Source organism: Cottoperca gobio, chromosome 20, assembly GCF_900634415.1.
Source record: "Cottoperca gobio chromosome 20, fCotGob3.1, whole genome shotgun sequence".
NCBI classification, from domain to species: Eukaryota; Metazoa; Chordata; class Actinopteri; order Perciformes; family Bovichtidae; genus Cottoperca; species Cottoperca gobio.
In genome coordinates, this window is record NC_041374.1 from 16,104,243 (window position 1) to 16,124,352 (window position 20,110).

At 42.2% G+C, this 20,110-nt stretch overlaps 1 protein-coding gene across 1 annotated transcript in view; it reads left to right on the forward strand.

Moving 5' to 3' along the window:
* Window positions 1-20,110, forward strand: part of sspo (SCO-spondin) — an 82,744-nt gene that overhangs the window by 15,193 nt on the left and 47,441 nt on the right. Inside the window, 44 exon segments of the mRNA XM_029458218.1 lie at window positions 797-890; window positions 992-1,201; window positions 2,321-2,526; window positions 2,798-2,838; window positions 2,840-2,913; window positions 3,222-3,343; window positions 3,455-3,628; window positions 3,708-3,941; window positions 4,026-4,148; window positions 4,384-4,481; window positions 4,954-5,185; window positions 5,280-5,432; window positions 6,110-6,247; window positions 6,355-6,537; window positions 6,680-6,830; window positions 7,356-7,515; window positions 7,785-7,833; window positions 10,048-10,152; window positions 10,304-10,431; window positions 11,223-11,343; window positions 11,463-11,590; window positions 11,694-11,835; window positions 11,965-12,096; window positions 12,455-12,635; window positions 12,802-12,877; window positions 13,256-13,277; window positions 13,451-13,571; window positions 13,917-14,130; window positions 14,261-14,402; window positions 14,558-14,734; window positions 14,962-15,150; window positions 15,281-15,358; window positions 15,471-15,626; window positions 15,915-16,073; window positions 16,295-16,459; window positions 16,565-16,756; window positions 16,852-16,974; window positions 17,526-17,655; window positions 17,991-18,116; window positions 18,506-18,597; window positions 19,015-19,218; window positions 19,341-19,511; window positions 19,793-19,905; window positions 19,907-20,049. Of these exon segments, the coding sequence (XP_029314078.1) occupies window positions 797-890; window positions 992-1,201; window positions 2,321-2,526; window positions 2,798-2,838; window positions 2,840-2,913; window positions 3,222-3,343; window positions 3,455-3,628; window positions 3,708-3,941; window positions 4,026-4,148; window positions 4,384-4,481; window positions 4,954-5,185; window positions 5,280-5,432; window positions 6,110-6,247; window positions 6,355-6,537; window positions 6,680-6,830; window positions 7,356-7,515; window positions 7,785-7,833; window positions 10,048-10,152; window positions 10,304-10,431; window positions 11,223-11,343; window positions 11,463-11,590; window positions 11,694-11,835; window positions 11,965-12,096; window positions 12,455-12,635; window positions 12,802-12,877; window positions 13,256-13,277; window positions 13,451-13,571; window positions 13,917-14,130; window positions 14,261-14,402; window positions 14,558-14,734; window positions 14,962-15,150; window positions 15,281-15,358; window positions 15,471-15,626; window positions 15,915-16,073; window positions 16,295-16,459; window positions 16,565-16,756; window positions 16,852-16,974; window positions 17,526-17,655; window positions 17,991-18,116; window positions 18,506-18,597; window positions 19,015-19,218; window positions 19,341-19,511; window positions 19,793-19,905; window positions 19,907-20,049 (6,172 nt within the window).

Sequence of the window (20,110 nt, forward strand, 5' to 3'; positions counted from 1 at the left end):
AGTTACTTGAACCAGTTCATATACACAGTAAAAAGTATTTTGAGCCCTGACATAACTCATTAGTAAGATCCAAAAGAGGAATCAGAATCCCCTTGTCATGTGTGTCAAGGGGATTCTGATTCCTCTATCTGCAAAACTAAAAGTAGGATTTCCATAAAATTGTCAGTGTATATATACAGTTTTTAAAACGGACATGTCAAATCAAGCAATCTGATTGGTTCTTAGCCGTGGTATAATGAGCGTATATCATGGGTAGAATTGTAGTAACTTTTCACAACAAGTCAGTATCCCTCCGCGTCTGAGAAAACGCTACAACCGTTACAGCTGTTAAATTACAGTCCGTTAAGAAACAAACTTACAAAGCTTTACTCTGGAGGAGTGGATTGATCAGTGCCTATCTCCAGAGAAAAAAGCCCCTAAAAGACGACATGCAGAGCTACGTGAAGAGCAGAGCTGTTAGTGTTGTTGCATAGCAACCACCTCGCCCTATGTTTTGTGCAGAAGGCAACGGAGGGACTATTATTTGAACATCATTATTTAATAATAAAAACTATTTAAATTGGAGTGTGTATTTTTCTTTCATATTGCCACATTTGGTAACCGTTTTATAAAAGCAATAGCTCACTTCAGACCGTGGTATATGCTCATTATATCACAGTTAAGGGGGTTGTACCACGCCCCTTAACTGTGATATAATGAGCATATACCACGGCCTGTCATGAGCTATTGCTTAAATATAATTCCCAGAGGGTGAATTTTGAATATAACAATGATCAGTATGTTTTCTGCTCTACAGGGGTCAGCTGTATAGTTCCCGTTCAGTGTCCATGTGAGTGGGAGGGCTCCATGTTTCCACCTGGAACTACCATAACTCAACACTGCCAGAACTGGTTAGTCAATCTGAAGCCTTGTGAAAGATTATTCCACTCTTTTTTTCCCTATAATAATCCAAATTTAATTCAGAGGGTTGTTTTTACCTTTGTGTGTCTAGTTCCTGTGAGGATGGTGTATGGCAGTGTGAGGGTGTGGCTTGCCCTCCTGCCCGCCCTCCCTGTCTGGAATCAGAGTTTACCTGTGCGGGGGGTCGCTGCATCCCCTACCAGTGGGTGTGTGACAACGAGGATGACTGTGGCGACGGTTCGGATGAGATTTGCCTATCCACCTGCTCTCCAGACCAATTCCGCTGTACCAGCACGCCAAGGTGAATCCAAACTCACTCACAAGAACAATTTCATTGTGTGGAGATTAGGAAGAGTTATAACTAAGGGATTAAGATGAGCTACGATAATTCAACCATGACTGAGCATTTTTAACCCCACTAAATGATTAGCTGTTATGATATAGAGCAGGGGTGGGGAACCTTTTTCCTATCAAGGGCCATTTCTTTTTTAAAGATCCTTCGAGGGCCGTACTAATTATTGAACTCATAACCTCTGCAATTCTTTTTAAGAAGCAGCCCATTCATTCTCACCTTTCTTTTATGCTAAATGCAAAAAAGCAACTTTTTTATCCATGTATCTTTCTGTTTTATTAGAAATCAGAAATCCTTTATTAGTCCCACAACGGGGAAATGTATCTTGTCACAGCAAAAGAACATATGAAGTAAAAAGGCAGTAAACAATAATTAAATAGAATAAAAAATAATATAATGTAAAAATAAAGTGAATATTGCACATGGCAGTGATAATTGCACAGCAGTGGTGGAATAGTCTGTTCTTGGTGTGGTGGTCTACCTGTCTATCTGTCCATAGTGTGTATGTTATGCTCTGCAGAGAGCTGCTTGTTGGGCCAAACTCCGCCGAAGAGCGTTAACTTTATCCAAACGCAGTCGTCCTTTCAGCTCGTGCATGTTCGGCATGTCTCGTGCTGTAATTATGCTCGAATTGTTATTATTATTATGGTTGCTAGCAGGTTGCTAAATAAGACATCAGCACGCCAAGACGAGTCCGCCTTTTGCTTAGTAGTGGTGTAGTTCACTTATAGCTTAACGTTAGCTTTTTACTGCTGGCGATTTGCATTTATGCTTAAAAAAATAATTAAAAAAATGCTGTTCATTTGTTTGCCACAGAGATTATTTTCTGCAATAATCCAAATCCAATAAAAAATATATCCCATTGGCCTTTTGTCGAGGGAACCAGTGCGATGCTAACTATTTGGTCAGACTACAAATATACGTCTCCCCCGCACCACTGATTGAATTCAATACGATGCTAAATGTTAAACACTGTTTTTATGTTGACAAGCTAAAATGCCAAATGTTTTTTGCACCACAATGAAAGTCCTGTAGTAGAATAAAGTGAATTGACTCAAACCTCTGCAGTGGACTCTGTTTGAACCTGGCTCTGCGTTGTGATGGCCGGCCAGACTGTGCTGATCAATCAGATGAGGAGTTCTGTGGACCTGCCACCCCCATGCCCCTGTGCCCACCGGGGGAGTTTCAGTGTGCCAATGGAAAGTGCCTGCCAGCCAGCCGTGTGTGTGATGGACGGCTGGACTGTGGTTTCGCTGATGGATCTGATGAGCAAGGTAATATATCTCTCAATCCAGCAATACACAGCATCTACAAAGTCAACTCTTTTAACAAACAAAATACTTTATCAAACATTACTTTATCAAGAAAGGTGCCATATCAAAAACTCTATTGAGCAAAACACTGTTATTCACAGGCAGACTGATCATTAATCACAGCATTCTTTTAACAATGTAGTATATTGTGTCTTGTTTTCTGTGTTTTTACATGTGCACATACTTGAATGATTACTTTTCTGTACTGTGAACTGTACTTCTGTTGTTCCAGACTGTGGTGTGGTGTGCGTTGAGGGGGAATTCCTGTGTGCTAGGAGGACGTTGCATTCTCTACCTCCACCGCTGTGACGGACATGATGACTGTGGGGACCTCAGTGATGAGAAGGGGTGTGTTTTCAGTTGTGCTGAACTGTGCTATTTGGGATTGTCAATGGTTAAATGGACTGGCATTTATAAATATGATTGTCCTGCATTCAGATTTTAGTTGACATTATCTAAATGGCACCAATAGCACAGACCCTCAAAAATATTTTAAGAAAGTTACATCAAATTGTGAGAATTATTTGCAAATACTCTTCAGGCAATGTTGGTTCACAATATACAGATTGAACTTCCTTTTTGTTTTGTTTCATCCAATGAATGATGGATTACAATGCATGATGTCATCATAATCTAAATGTTTTGGCTGGTTTTAGGTGTGTGTGTGCACCAGGGAAGTTTCAGTGCCCTGGGGACCAGTGTGTTCCTGCAGACAGAGTGTGTGACGGACACAGAGACTGTCCCTCTGGAACAGACGAAGCTGTCTGTCCAAGTAAAGGTACAAATTATAATACATTGTCTCAGCTTTAAGTTAAATATAAATGTGCCCCAAGTCATCTTTGCATTGTATGAATCAGTGGTCAAATGTCATCCTTTTTGTGTGTGGTAGTGACCTGTGCTCCTGACCAGTTTGCCTGTCGTGACGGTACATGTGTTCCCACCACCAAGTTGTGTGATGGAACAGCAGACTGTCCAGGTGGAGATGATGAGAACAGAACCAACTGCTACACTGTTATCATAACACCGTCACCTTCACCCGTCACCCCGACTATGTCCACTTCAGGTAATGACTTATGATTTAGAAATTTAGGAGGATATTCTTTTCAGTATTCGGTGTTTCTCTTATACACCTGTTTCTCCAGCTTGTAGGTCCTATGAGTTCAGCTGTGCCAATGGTGGGCAGTGTGTGCCTCAGGCCTGGCGTTGTGATGGGGAAACAGACTGTATGGATGGTAGTGATGAGCAGCAGTGTACCACCCTCTGTGGCCTTGGCCAGGTGTCTTGTCTCAGTGGGGACCAGTGTGTGGACTACCAGCGGCTCTGTGACGGGACCCCACACTGCAGGGATGCCTCAGACGAGAGTATTGATAACTGTGGTAAGTTACTGTGAAGGCCACAAACATAGTCTTTGACTAAAGACGTGTTAATGGACACTGACAATAATTATGTCCGCCTACTAGGCTCTACTCGGATACCTCCCTGTCCAGGCAGCTTCCTATGTGACAACCGAACCTGTGTGAACATGTCCCAAGTGTGCAACGGCGTTCCAGACTGTCCACGTGGCGACGATGAGTTGGTGTGTGGTGAGTTCTCATGATAAGTAGAAGAGAGAGGTGAGAATGGAAGCGAGGATATATGCAGTGAAGAGATGGTGCCAGGGACTGCAGAGGACCTGACACAATGTTCATTGTTGTGTATAAAGAATGGAAGGAAAAACGGAAGGAAACTTGAAGGCAGTGGGCATCCCAGTCTCCCATAGTCACAGTCTTAATGTCTGGTATGTTTTTAATAACATTATTGAAATCTTGCTCTGTCCAGATAAAACTGTCTCACCAGTGCCCCCTGGCAGTGAGAACACCACTCTCACCTGCCCTGAATTTACCTGTATGGATGGATCCTGTGTCCCCTTCAACATGGTACGTCTAAGATGGACATGATATCCACCAGCAGCAAGCCAAACATTTTGTAATTAGTTGGTAGTGGGTGATTGAAAAAGGATAGAATTCTCTTTTATACTGATAAAGTAAGAGAATGTTTCAGTTGTTGCTTTGCATAATTGCGCCATCTTTCCTTTTTGTAAATCTGATGATTTGATCAGGATTTCCTAACAGGCCATGAAGGTCTAGAAATCATTTTAAATTGTCAGAAAGTTTGTAAAATTATTATATATTGAAATTATTGCTGTTCTTTTTGTTTTATTTTATTACCTTACATGAATCTGATATGGTCTGGTTAACAGCATGCAACATATAAAACATAAACAAAATAAGAAAAATGTCTGGTTAAAAACGTTTGACATATTCTAACAATAAAAAGTAATGAAAGCAGCAGAAATGTGCTTTACTTCTCACTGACATTGCTGTTACCCAACCCTGGCCCATTGCCTAGGTGTGTAATGGTGTGGTGGACTGTCTAGACGCCTCACTGGCACCACTTGGAAGCCCCACTGATGAGCAGAGCTGTAGAAGCTGGAGCTCTTGGGGTCCATGGAGCCCCTGCAGCACCTCCTGTGGTACAGGCTCCATGAGCCGGCAGAGAACCTGCCCACCAGGAGATCCACTGCGCCACTGTCGGGGACAGGATTTCGAGAGGCAGCAATGCTTCAATACCACCTGCCCTGGTAAGGAGGAGGACATAAAAAATGTATATGTTTGAGAATAAACAGTCTTGATGCATAGTTTAAAGAGTAAACTATCTTTTACTCCCCACTCCAGTGGATGGGCAGTGGCTGCCGTGGGTGAGCTGGTCGAACTGTTCCAGCGGTTGTGGTGGAGTGCAAGTCAGACACAGAGGCTGCATCTCACCTCGCTACAGAGGCCGAGACTGTTTCCAGCTCCCTGGACCATCCAACCTACCCATGGAAATCAGTAAGAGCTGTTTGTAAACTAAGGTTGAAGTGAAATATATGATGCTGAAGGTGTTATTGGCATAAAACACTAGTCATAATAGAAAAATATGTATCAGTCTTGTACAATAATTGAGGAGGACAGGACTTTAAAGGACTGGATTACTTCCCAAGAAAACTGTTTTCACAAGGACTATTTTGTTGTTAGAAACTAGTTCAAATGAAAACTGAGTTTGCAATAACTGAAAAGATACTTTTTAGATTGTATTTTTATTTTGTTATTGCTGTGAGCACCATAAAAAAACTTCCTGAAGCATTTTAATAAGAACAGATGATTTTCAACCAAATCAATCTGTGTATCATTTACTAAATAAAGAAAGTATTCAGTATCGGGTCAAGTTCCAAGTCTTAATTCTAACTTGAAAACTGAACTGAAAGCTTTATGTCCAACTTGGCACCTACTAATAAGGAAGTGCTTGAAAACCAAAACACTATGGATGCAAAAGACTGTTGTTCAGTGTAATGAAAACCCACATTGAATGGATATGGTGTTATTTGATAGTGGTTTTTCAAAACGCAAACATTAAAAAGATCCATGCTTATCACACAAAAAAGTCAGATCAAAAAAGTGGAAAGCAGAGAAAGTGGATATTTTTAAACAAACTCTCCTCGCTCCTTTTCTTTCCTGTCCCACTCCAGAGCCTTGTCCCGATGATGGATGTGCCAACACCAGCTGTCCCGCTGGGCTGGTGAGACACAGCTGCGTTCCCTGCCCAGCTTCCTGTGCCCACATCAGCACTGGGACAACCTGTGATCCAATAGCACCCTGCTCCTCTGGTCGGTCAGATGGAACCTGGAATATATTATGCTCTTAAATAAATGGTTGCTTCTTGTCATATTACATTTTTCTTTTTTTCTCACAGTCAACTTGTCTCTAACTCCAGGTTGTTGGTGTCCAGACGGCCAGGTGATGAGCCATATGCAACAGTGCGTGTTACCTGAGGATTGTGTTTGTGAAGTGGCAGGTGTGCGCTACTGGCCAGGCCAGCAGATGAAGGCTGACTGTGAAATTTGTGTTTGCGAGAGAGGAAGGCCTCAGAGATGCCAGTCTAACCCAGACTGTGCTGGTGAGTCTGTCAAATACACAGAATTTGTTGTTACATTTCAAGCTCAACATCAAATCCACAGTTGTCTTTTACCCACATGCTGGGTATTGTTCCTGCTTCAAAGTCTGAGCAATCCTACACAGTCAGCTTTGTAATCCTGCAGTGCACTGTGGCTGGTCATCGTGGTCCGAGTGGGGACAGTGTTTGGGGCCCTGTGGTGTCCAGAGTGTCCAGTGGTCGTTCCGCAGCCCAAACAACCCCATGAAGCATGGAGACGGGAGAACGTGTAGAGGAATCTACAGGAAAGCCCGCCGGTACGTTGCCCTCTCCTCATGGGACTGCTAACTACTTTTACTGTTTCTACTCTTCACTACACTACCTACACTCATAGATACTGTATTCATGGCCTCTATATGATTATTCAAAATGTGTCCTTCTTGACAGTGGAATTGTCATCTTAATTTACTGAGTACAGTCATTCTACTGACCGGCCCTTTTAACCTTCTGGACTTGAGCCATCATCCAGCAAAAATGTTCCTCTCGTACATTACATCTTAAAATTAAATGAGCAGTTTAAATCAAAATGTACTCACGACCTCATACTCTCCACATGAGATCCTATACATTTGGTGCACATGATAATTACTGAACATCTTTACTGTACATTTTCATGTTCCCTCAAAGACAAAATGTACTAAAGTTACTTAAGATGTTTAACAACACCTATGTGAGGTTCTTTTATAGAAGTGGCTTTTCTTCGTGTGTGTGTGTGTGTGTGTGTGTGTGTGTGTGTGTGTGTGTGTGTGTGTGTGTGTGTGTGTGTGTGTGTGTGTGTGTAGGTGCCAGACAGACCCCTGTGATGAGTGTGAGTACCAGGGTCAGTCCCATGCTGTGGGAGACAGATGGAGGTCAGACCACTGCCAGTTATGTCACTGTCTGCCCAACCTTACAGTGCAGTGTTCCCCCTACTGTCCTTACGCCATCAGTGGTTGTCCTCAGGTAAGTGTATCATTCTGTGTGTTTATGCATTTAAGTGACAACACTTATATGTTGTTTGAGTACGTGCCCATGTGTTATGGAAATATGATGCAGGTACATTAGCACATTTATTTAAGTATGTGACTTGTTTGTGTTTCAATCTTATCTTATGTAATCAGTCCGATCCACGGCTCTGCTTCCTTTGCTTTTGCTCCACATAGTTGTGTTCCATACCAACTCCACCACACGTGTGACCGAGTCAAATGTTAAGTGTCCATTTGTTTGTGCAGGGCCAAAGTCTGGTGCCTGGAGAGGGAGACAGGTGTTGCTATTGCAAAGGTAAAATCAGAGCTGTTGTTCTGCTATCTATGCTGAATACATGTCTTCCTGTTTAATGATGAATAAAATGATCTGCATTCACCAATTATACACAACTAACTGCACTCTATGGTTACTAATGAGGTCACTGAGTGATCACTAATGTCAGGGATGACGTTGATCCTAATAAATTATAGGAAATATTATGTTTTGTTTATGTTTGTCCCCCCTTGGAGGAAGTGTTTCATTTTCCTTGTAACCATATAAGTTGCTTGTATTTAGAAAAGTTCACCAGTTCTTAGTGCTCCCTTTTTCTTGTGACTTCAGACATATCTCACATGTTCAGAAGACCATTTCATTTACCTGATAAAGAAAACTCAAAACAAAAGAATGATAACTGTCAAGAGACCCAACAGTTGATCAAATACCTTAAGAGTAAAAAAAAAGGAGTGATGGGTTTTGTGCCAGAATATATATATATACAGGACTGTCTCAGAAAATTAGAATATTGTGATAAAGTTCTTTATTTTCTGTAATGCAATTAAAAAAACAAAAATGTCATGCATTCTGGATTCATTACAAATCAACTGAAATATTGCAAGCCTTTTATTATTTTAATATTGCTGATTATGGCTTACAGCTTAAGAAAACTCAAAAATCCTATCTCAAAAAATTAGAATAGTTCCTCAGACCAAGTAAAAAAAAAGATTTATAACAGCAAAACAAAATCAAACATTTGAAAATGTCCATTAATGCACTCAGTACTTGGTTGGGAATCCTTTTGCACGGATTACTGCATCAATGCGGCGTGGCATGGAGGCAATCAGCCTGTGGCATTGCTGAGGTGTTATGGATGCCCAGGATGCTTCAATAGCGGCCTTTAGCTCATTAGCATTGTTGGGTCTGGTGTCTTTCAGCTTCTTCTTCACAATACCCCACATATTCTCTATGGGGTTCAGGTCAGGGGAATTGGCAGGCCAATCGAGGACAGTAATGCCATGGTCAGTACACCAGTTACTGGTGGTTTTGGCACTGTGGGCAGGTGCCAGATCATGCTGGAAAATGAATTCCTCATCTCCATAGAGCTTTTCAGCAGACGGAAGCATGTAGTGCTCTAAAATCTCTTGGTACACAGCTGCATTTACTCTGGGCTTGATGAAACACAGTGGACCAACACCAGCAGCTGACATGGCTCCCCAAACCATCACTGACTGTGGGAACTTCACACTGAATTTCAAGCAACTTGGATTTTGCTCCTCTCCAGCCTTTCTCCAGACTCTGGCGCCTTGACTTCCAAATGAAATACAAAACTTGCTTTCGTCTGAAAAGAGGACTTTGGACCACTCTGCAACTGTCCAGTGCTTCTTTTCCATAGCCCAAGTCAGACGCTTCTTCCGTTGTCTTGAGTTCAGAAGTGGCTTCGACCATGGGAATACGGCTATTGTAGCCCATTTCCCGGACACGTCTGTGAACAGTGGCTTTTGATACCTGGACTCCAGCTTCAGTTCACTGTCTTTGAAGCTCCCCCAAATTCTGGAAGCGACTCTTCTTCACAATGCTGTTAAGGCTGCGGTCATCTCTCTTGGTTGTGCAGCGTTCTGCCACATTTCCCCCTTCCAACAGACTTTTTGTGGATGTGCTTTGAAACTGCACTCTGTGCACAGCTTGCTCTTTGAGAAATTTCTTTTTGTGTCTTACCCTCCTGATGGAGGGTGTCAATGATGGTCCTCTGGACAGCAGTCAGATCAGCAGTCTTCCCCATACTTGTGATTAGTTACTGAACCAAGCTGAGTGTTTTTCAAGGCTCAGGAAACCCTTGCAGGTGTTTCGAGTTAATTAGACGATTCAAGTGATTCGTTGAACACCCTACTAGTATACTTTTTCATGATATTCTAATATTTAGAGATAGGATATTTGAGTTTTCTTAAGCTGTAAGCCATAATCAGCAATATTAAAATAATAAAAGGCAATATTTCAGTTGATTTGTAATGAATCCAGAATGCATGACATTTTTGTTTTTTTAATTGCATTACAGAAAATAAAGAACTTTATCACAATATTCTAATTTTCTGAGACAGTCCTGTATACCTGTAGTAGATTAGTTTCGGTTTTTTTGAAGATGAAGAAAATGAGATAAAAAAGAGGATAACTAAAATTGTTCATTGTTACAAATATTGCGATAATGAAGTAAGTGTTTTCCGACATTAACCTTTCTGTTCTACAACAACTCTGTAGGAGCAAATGACACCGTTCTTGTGACAATTAGCCCTGTCGCTGTGACCTCCAAGCCAGCAGATGGCACTACACCTCTGGTTCCAACATATCCACTTCCTCCTGGAGGTAAGTGTATTTTTCAAATGATCAGTTGGTCATGCACTTTCACAGGTAGAGGTAAAGCATTTAAACCTTTTTAGCAAATATGATTATTATATAAGGAATTATCTATTTCCACTCGTAATTTTTCTCTCCCATCCGGTCCACTTCTGTTCAGATGTGTGTTGGTCTCCTCTGGGTGTTCAGACTCTCCCAGCCTCCAGTTTCAGAGCCTCATCACAGCAGACTGGTCACCCCCCTGAGGCAGGTCGCCTCCATCGGTGGAACCCCCATAGCGACCTCCAGGTACACCAAGTCGATAGATTTATACAGTACGACCAGACTTTGTATTGTTCATCCTGGTGGAATGTCCTTGAGCAAGTTGTTCTGTAGCCTGTAACCTGACCTTTTGAAAAATATATTTTCCCACAAGGAAAGGTCAATTTGATGAGTGATTGGTCAATTCATGTCACTGCAGCAAAGCACACATGAAGAGGTTTAAATTAATATTTTTCTTTACAAACTGACCATCCTTGCTCTTTTCACACTTGTCTGGTAGCTCAGTAAGTAGCCTTCTGCCTCTGACCACTGAATAGCTAACATGAGCTCCTGGGCCTTAAGGTTCTTGCTTAAGGGATGCTTGATTGTAGAGTTCACAATGCTACTTTGTTTTCTGATCCTAAACACTTTTATTTGTCTTATACACTATTTCCCCTGAACTAGCCATGCTGGCGTCGTGGCTCAAGGGATCATGGCAGTGTTGGTTGGTTGGTAATTCGGTCCCTACACAGCTTTAGTCCAGAATGAAATATTTGACCTAAAACTATTGGATGGATGTCATAATTACAACTGGAAAACTGAACTGAAAGCTCTATATCTAACTTGGCACCAGCTAATATGGAAGTGCTTGCCAAAGACTGTTCAGTGTAATCAAACCCACATTTAATGGATACGGTGTATATTATCGATGCACAATATTTTGATCTTCACATCACCAACTCCGTCTTTGCAAGTCTTTAACATGGGATTTTTTTCCATCTCTACTATTCTTCTGCAACATGAACACAACGTGTAATCTGCCAAGCATTGATCTGCAGGGCTGGAGTCCAGAACCGGAGGAGTATAAGGACCTACCTCAGCGGCGCCCTGAGGGACACGCTAGCAACACACAAAACCCATACTTACAGATAGACCTGCTGAAACCATACAACATCACCGGTAAACATTCACGCAGGTCCCTTAGAACATGTACAAAATGAATGCTGGTTTACCAAATGCAAATTCCTATATGAGAATATGTACCGTATATTAGTAAAATAACTAACATGCTCCTGTAGGTGTGCTAACCCAGGGTGGTGGTGTGTTTGGCACATTCGTGTCCAGCTTCTACCTCCAGTTCAGTCAGGATGGCAGACAGTGGTATACTTACAAAGAGCTTGTTACTGATGCGCGTCCCAGAGCCAAGGTAAGACATCAAAACTAACAAATCTATGGTACTGTCCATCAGACACATTGAAGGCTGCTTTTTTTCAGAACTCGTAATTGATGTATTTCCATTCACCCTCCAGGTTTTTAATGGTAACCATGATGATCGAGGGGTGGCCGAGACCCGAGTGGACAGGATGGTGTTGGCTCAGTTTGTCCGCCTGCTGCCACAGGACTTCCAGATTGGCATCTACCTTCGACTTGAGATCATGGGCTGTGGAGATGGTTAGTATATAGTTTAATGCTGCTTTGCTGGTGTTGCTTGATTTTGTGTATTCATGTGATTCTGTAACACTCTCCTCATCTGTCCTCCAGGTTACCATTGGTTGACTACCCCCACTCCTCCCTCCCCAGTCACCCCAATAGGTGGCTGCAGAGAGAAGGAGTTCCAGTGTGAAAACGGTCGCTGTGTGCCAGCAGGTCCATTGGGGGTTGTCTGTGATGGAGTCAATGACTGTGGGGATGGATCAGATGAGATGTACTGTGGTGAGCTTTCCAACCCTAACACACCTCGGTTTATTTTTTTGTATAAGAACCATGCCGTTTTAAATTGGTGGAAAGGAAACAATCTGGCTATTAAGCTTTAGCCATCTTTTGTCTAAGATTTGATCTTGGTGCTTAGTTTTCTTAAATGGGCTTTATAAGTCACACGTACCGAAAATTAATATAGACATTTTTCCTACTGGTCGCCCATGTACTAAGACAGTCCTTGCTGCAAGTCATCCCCTCTCTCTCTACCCCTTTCTCTCTACTGCTACTCTATCAATTAAAGGCAGAAAAGCCCCACAAATAATCTTAAAGAAAGAAATCATTCTTACTTATTCTGACCATTCCCTACGTGCAGGTACGCTGCCATCCCCTACAGCCATTAGTCCACGCAGCTGTCCTGCTGGTCAGTTCTCCTGCCCCCCACCAGGGGGCTGCATCGAGGCAAGGCAGCGATGTGATGGGATCCCCCAGTGTCCCAAAGGCGAGGATGAAACTGGCTGCCATTCCCATGAGAACATCACTACCCAGTCAGACAGGTAAAAGGCATAATTAATCCTAATAACAGTTGTAGTAATTGTGATATTTGGTAAATCGTGTTGTTGTTAATTATCGTATCTTCCTTCATTCTTTTGTGGTGTTGTAAAGTTATCAAAAATAATTTTAAGTATGTTCTCCCCTTCATTGTTTTGTGCTCATTTACAGACCATACACACCGACCCCTACTCCTCTCATGACTCCTTCAAAGGCTGCTGTCACTCATCCTGCAGTACCTCCAACAGTAAGAGAACACTTCAATTAATCATCAGCTCCTCCAAACACATAATATCTGTCACTGATGTTTAGCTTTCGATAGGTCTTTATTTTCAATGTAATTTATTAGTGATGAATATGGAGGCTGAAAAAGCATGTGATCATTGTGAATGGCCTTATTTGTTTAAAATTTCCAGTCAAGATTATACATTTTATTTAATTGTTATATAAATACAGCTAAAATTGTCAATAATAATAATAATAATCTATTGTTGCAGCCCTTTTAACCCACCCGACTTAACTAGTAATAGAACTGCTTGCAGACAGAATTAGACCCAAATATTACAGGGTGTTAACATATGTACATATAAATATACATTTAACTTATTTTCTAATGCATTTACAGGATGGTGGCCCAGGATATCGTGGTGAGTGTTAAATACAGTTTAGATGGATTTATTTTTTGTAGACTTTTTGTGTTTTGAGAATAGCAGCTTTTGTTAATTAATACATTTTTTAATATTACCGCAGGCCAAATGCTTTAATGTGTTTTGTTTAACTGTTGGATGGTATTTAAAAAAACAATCATCATATTCTACAGGCATCTGCTCCTCTGCCCTTGGACTGGAGGATGGGAGTATTCGATATGGTCAGCTGACCTCATCCTCATATCGTGAGAACAACCCTGCTGATGCTGGACGACTAAACATTGTCCCTAATGTGTGAGTGATCTGATATTTATATTTGAACACTTTATTTTATAGAGATACTTCCATTTATCAGACCACACATTAACATAAATTATCATCTCAAGGTAAAAACCTGTACAGAAAGATAATGAATACTGGGAAGAATAAAATAAAATAAAAAACCAATACAACATCTAAAACAGACAAATCACAAAAAACATGTGCATCAACGTGGAGTGATCTGATCTTTGTATGCTTCTTTTTTTGTTGTTGTTGCATGCACTTAAAAGCCCTTTAAAAGTATTTCTGTTGCTGTTTTGGAAGGATGCTTTCTGTATAAAGCATACAGAGAAATAACAAGCCATATCCTCTGTGCAGTCAGGTTATGGAGCCTGGGTGGAGCCCCTTACCTGCAGATCCCCAGCCATATTTTCAGGTGGACTTCCTGGAACCCACATGGGTATCAGGGGTGGTGACCCAGCGTAGTGAACGCATGTGGGGTTACCTGACTAAATACAGCCTAGCCTTCGCCCTGCACAGCAGCCTCTTCACAGACTACACTGAGGATAGGAAGCCTGGCGGCCTTGCTAAGGTATTTGTATTAATTTGGTATTTATATGGTAATTAATATGATATGATGTTCATACATGGTAGAGAAAAAGATACATTATTCTAGTCTTTTCATGTGCTCACGTGAAAGTGTCCTCTTTGTTGTGGTGTAGGTGTTTGAGGTGCGGATGGTGGGCAGGACTCCAGTGACCCGCTGGCTCAGTCGGTTGGTCAGAGCTCGCTACCTGCGAATCATCCCGGTGGAGTTCAGGCACACCTTTTACCTGCGCGTGGAGATCCTCGGCTGCAGAGGAGGCGAGGAATTGAACTGAATGCACAGCTAAATGACAAACATAATAACTCATCACTCTCAATTCCGCTTGTATACTAGCTCGTACTGGGATACGGGGTAGTTCAGCCAACTTCACATCAGTGTTTATATAAAACAACCTCTCCTCCTGCTCTTGTAGATGATTTGGTGACCCCGAGTAGTGTGACCACATCTCCCTCTGGTGGTGGGAAAGTGACTGTGCAGCGCTGTAAGCCTGGCCTGTTTGCATGCCACGACAGTGAAGAGTGTGTCTCTGTCTCTGTGCTTTGTGATGGGCGACCGGACTGCAAGGACCACTCTGACGAGATGAACTGTGGTGAGAGCTGAGCGATATTTGGTCAAGTATATTCTTCCTCTTCTTTTGAGTCATGCCACATCACAAATAGTTAGTCTATTTACTAGTGGTTGAAAACAATTTAGTGTATTTGACAATTTAATCAAAAGAAAGAAATATACAGCACCTTCTTGACTCCCTTGTGTTCCATTTTCCTTTATTCATGTCTTTCTTTGTTTATGTCTGTTTCTCCTCATCCTCTTATTCAGGTACTGCTCCAACCAGAGGCTCTCCAGGGCTGCCAAACCAGAGCAGCTCAACAGGGGAACCAGGTTTCCATGGTGACAGTACAACAGGTGCCCCAGGCCTCCATACCACCATGCCCCAAGATGGCCAACCTGGTGTGGCTAGGGTCACAGGTCAAACTGGACTTCAGAAGACGACAACCTCAAGTACAGGTATAATCCGCTGTCGATCAAATCTACTTTTCACTCATTGTCTTTTTAACAGGTTTTCCCCCCCTGCTTTATTTTGGTTGTGGTTGTTTACAAGTCACTTTTGATCAATTCAGACCATCTATCTACCCAGGGGTCACCACAGGTCAACCTGGACTGCATTTCACCACAAGCCGCCTTTCTGGAATACCTGGGTTGCAAACCACAAAAGGTGAGAGAGACAACAACTATGCCAGTTATCCTAAAATCAGGCATGACCCATGGATTAACACTTATGCTGAAAAGACATATATTGTAACCTTTATTTTTATTTTTATTTACAGCACCTTGGATCGCTACAACCCCCCATGATGATGGCCTACCCAGAGTGCTTTGCGTTGAGGGCCAGTTTGCGTGTCGGTCTTTTAGCTGTGTCGAATCGGCACAGGTGTGTGATGGGAGACGGGACTGTTTGGACGGGTCCGATGAAGAACGCTGTGGTATGCATCAACAACCTGTCAGGGGGCAGACTAGTGGAAGTACAGAGGAATGGAAATAGAAATATTTCTATTTGACAAACACAGAAAATGCAGAAAACATGGTATTGATGATATTGGTACCTAATTGACAATATATAGTTCCATGATGGACTTCACACACATGCAAAATATGATGTGAAATGAAAGACTTTTCTTGGAAATAAATAATAGATGTGTGTGTGTGTGTGTAATTCCTGAAAAAATGTAAGTTTGATAAAATGTTGTTATTGTATTCCTATGTCTTATCAGGCACCACAGCCAGACCAGGGGTTACTTCACAGGGCCCCCAGGTGCCCAGCCCCTGCTCTCCCAAGCAATTCTCTTGTAACAGTGGGGAGTGTGTTCACCTGGACCGCAGATGTGACCTGCAGAAAGACTGTGTGGATGGATCAGATGAGAAGGACTGTGGTAAGCGCCTTGAGATTGCTTTTAGCTTTGAAAGGCACTTTCTAAATACAATTTATTATTATTATTATTATTATTATTATTATTATTATTATTATTATTATTATTATTATTATTATTATTATTATTATTATTAAGAGAGAAGTCCACCTCAGAAGTGGTAATCAGCTAGAACAAAACAGGAAAATGCATTTATTTTGCCACTTATTGCTCCTCTCCTCTAGTGGACTGCATCATGTCCCCCTGGACGGCGTGGAGTGCGTGCAGTGTGTCCTGTGGTCTGGGTTCCTTGTTCAGGCAGAGGGACATACTGAGGGAAGCTCTGCCAGGAGGGGCCTGCGGTGGAGCTCAGTTTGATAGTCGAGCCTGTTTCCCTCGAGCATGTCCAGGTCTGTTCTCTGAACCTGATGTCAAACCGCTCGCCTCTTTCATAAGTACACGGTATCTAATTTAATGGTAATCTCGATCTCATTCTCTCCTGTGTGCTCGTGTAGTTGACGGTCACTGGTCACAGTGGACAGAGTGGTCAGAGTGTGACGCTCAGTGTGGAGGCGGTGTCAGGCAGAGGAACAGAACCTGCTCTGCTCCTCCTCCAAAGAACGGTGGGCGGGACTGTGAGGGCATGACCCTGCAGAGCCAGAGCTGCAGCAGCCAGCCCTGCACCAAAGACACCGGCACACAGACAGGTGGCTCATACTCTGTCAAACCATAAACTCTGTTGTGGACGTTTTTAAAGTCTTATCTAATTCCAATTACTTCTTCTCCTTGATTGTTTGTTCAGGCTGTGTCAAAAGCATGGTGCTAGTGACTGAGGCAGACTGCCAGGCTGGGAGGGTAGAGCCCTGTCCTCCTACCTGCTCACATCTCAGCGCGAGCAGCAACTGCACAGCAGCATGTATACTGGGTAGGACACACAGGAGGGGGTGTGGTGTCCTTTTGGACCCAAGTGTGTAGAATGATGTCATTGAATGGAAAGTTTAGAGTAATTAGATTTGATTTCATAACCCTAGATATATTGCATTTGAAGTACCATTACCCATTATTGCACATAATGTGAGACATAAAGCCTCTTTTATATGTTTCAAATATACTCAAGATAAATTGATAATTGTCGAGATAAATAATCATATTTTAGACATGGATTTGGTTGTTTTGGTTTAGTGTTGCCAAAATCAGTCAGGTCTCTTGCTTTTCAAAATACATTAAGTTGAGTAATTATCAGCACTAAATAATTAACTGGTACTTTCCAGTAGGACTAAATGAAATGATCTGTGGTCCAATGCCTGACTGATTTATTTGGTTGGCTACGCTCTATTCAATTATTCAGACAATAAAGCAAAAAAAAAAGTAAAAGCCACAAACCTGTTCCAAAGCTTCTAGAACGATAATAGCTCACCAAGGCTCATTCAATGGAAGCTGAAATGCTGATTAAGACATAAATTCTGTCTTCTCTAGGGTGTCGCTGTCCTGATGGACTGTACCTTCAGGATGGGCGATGTGTGAATTCCAGCCAATGCGTCTGTCTCTGGGACGGTCAGACCCTGCAGCCAGGACAGACGGTCGACAAGGACCAGTGCACCACATGGTGCGAGACAAAGACAGATTTATTTGTTGCTTTCCGCTTTGAAAGCGAGCCTGGTTTTCATAATTGATGTTTATTTTAAAAATGTTAACTAACTAAAATGTTACTCTCTAAATAAATCACTCATAACGTGAGATATGTTAAATTACTTTCAGGGTTATTTTTAAGGTCACAAAACTGTCTTTGAGTCAGTTTGATAGAAAGCTATATTTTGAATTACACTGAAGTTCCTCTCAGCAATTACTTTGATCACTGGATTGATGACTTATTGTTCAAAAATAAAAATCTAATCTAACAAGAAAAAAGGTAATAGAAATGTGTATGTTTGCCATTATTAGCGTGTGCATAGATGGACAAGTAACCTGTGACACCTCCCTTTGTGTGGCGACCTGTCATTGGTCAGCCTGGTCGTCTTGGTCACCATGTGATGTAACCTGTGGTCTGGGACTCCAGCAACGCTACAGGTGAGCCTGTTTCATTGAATAGATTTCTAAAGCATCTTACTCTTTGGAAGACTCAAACAGCTATCAAAGACTTATCTCCGCCTTCTTTTCATAACAGAAGTGTCATTATATTGAATTTGATCAATAATTCTCCACTTAATCTGTACTTATTTCCTCTGTACACTTTTTAAATGACCTTTCAAAGTTTTCAAATTCTTGGTTTGCATAATGTGCCACGTCTTTACTGCTGTATCATTTACTGTTTTCTGCTGCAACACCCAGTTTCCCTACAGGTATCGTTAAATTAAATCAACTTTTTATTTATATCATGTATTAATGTTAATACTGCTCACACACCACCCATTAAATTTGGACCAGGAGTCTTTATGCTTTGACTTTGACCTCCTCAGGTCTTCAGTGAACCCTGCTGGAACAGTCAGAGTCCAGCCCTGTCCAGGAGACTCCTCAGAGGCCCGCCGCTGCTCCAGTCCCTGCCTCCCTGGTATACCAACTCACACCCCCGGCACACTATAGTAACACTAATGCTGTAACACTGTATCATTATACCTTGTTTTGAAGGGATTTTTTAATTTATTTTTTATTAGATTTATAATTAAGAAATCCTGTAGATATGGCTGCACTGAAATGAATGTGTATATACTATAACAAAACCCACTTGTTTTTCATTTGTTAATAGCACGTAGGCTTCTCTCCACTTACCGTAGATTTATTGTAGTGGGATTTACAGTTTTATTATATTAAGTACAAGTGTAAAGAACTATTTAATGAGCAAAAATAACAGTAAAGCCCATCGTCATCACAGTTTTAATGCCAGTCTCAGGCCAGTCTCCCAGTCTTGTAAATCACTTGCATACTCATTACCGACAGTATATGATGGCTTTGTGCTCTTCCTGTCCAGTGCAACCAGATGGAGTCTGGAGTAAATGGACTAGCTGGTCAGAGTGCAGTAAGACATGTTTCAACCATGTAGACGATGTTGGAATCAGGCAACGATTTCGCAGTTGCAACCACACGCTCGCACCCTTCAACCACACACACACGGACTCTGCTTGCGATGGAGACGGCGAGGGGGAAGAGCCTTGTAACACTGTACACTGTCCAGGTATCACAGATGTATTACTACGCATAAAGCACAATGTTCATCATTTCTCTGTCCCCTCCGCTCTCTACATATGATGTGTTAGGAAGAAGACTTAAAAGCTGATTTTAATTGTGCACTTCCAGTGAATGGTGGCTGGTCAGCATGGTCATTGTGGTCTCAGTGTTCATCAGAGTGTGACTCTGGCGTCCAAACAAGAGAGCGATCCTGCAATTTACCCTCACCACAGCATGGGGGCAGGAGCTGCCACGGGCCACACATTCAGACAAGAGACTGCAACTCCCACCCCTGCTCAGGTAACTGCATCAGGTTTTCTTATTACTCAAGCGATGGGGGGCCATGGAATCATATCTGTGGGAAACATTACACAGAATTGTGTTTTGTGATGTTTTCTATTGGATTGCATTTTTATTTTTGGTTATTTTATCCACCCCATGGAATAAATGCCTGTGTGTGTGTGTGTGTGTGTGTGTGTGTGTGTGTGTGTGTGTGTGTGTGTGTGTGTGTGTGTGTGTGTGTGTGTGTGTGTGTGTGCATGTGAAATATTCACTTCTTATTTCAACTCGACTCCTCACAGGTGTGTGTCCAGAGGGCATGGTGTACATGACATCAGCAGAGTGTGAGGCTCACGGTGGTGCGTGTCCGCGAGTGTGTTTGGACATGACCTCCACAGAGGTCCAATGTGCCACCTGCCTGTTACGATGGCTGCTACTGCTCCCTGGGCTTCTACCTGCTCAACGGCAGCTGTGTGCCCCTGGCACAGTGCCTGTGTTACCACCAGGGTGAACTGTACCCAGCCGGAGCCACCCTGCCTGTTGATGCCTGCAATAACTGGTACTGTTGGCCTGTCTCCAAACATTTTTTGTAGACAAAATGACACCTCTGTCTATAAATG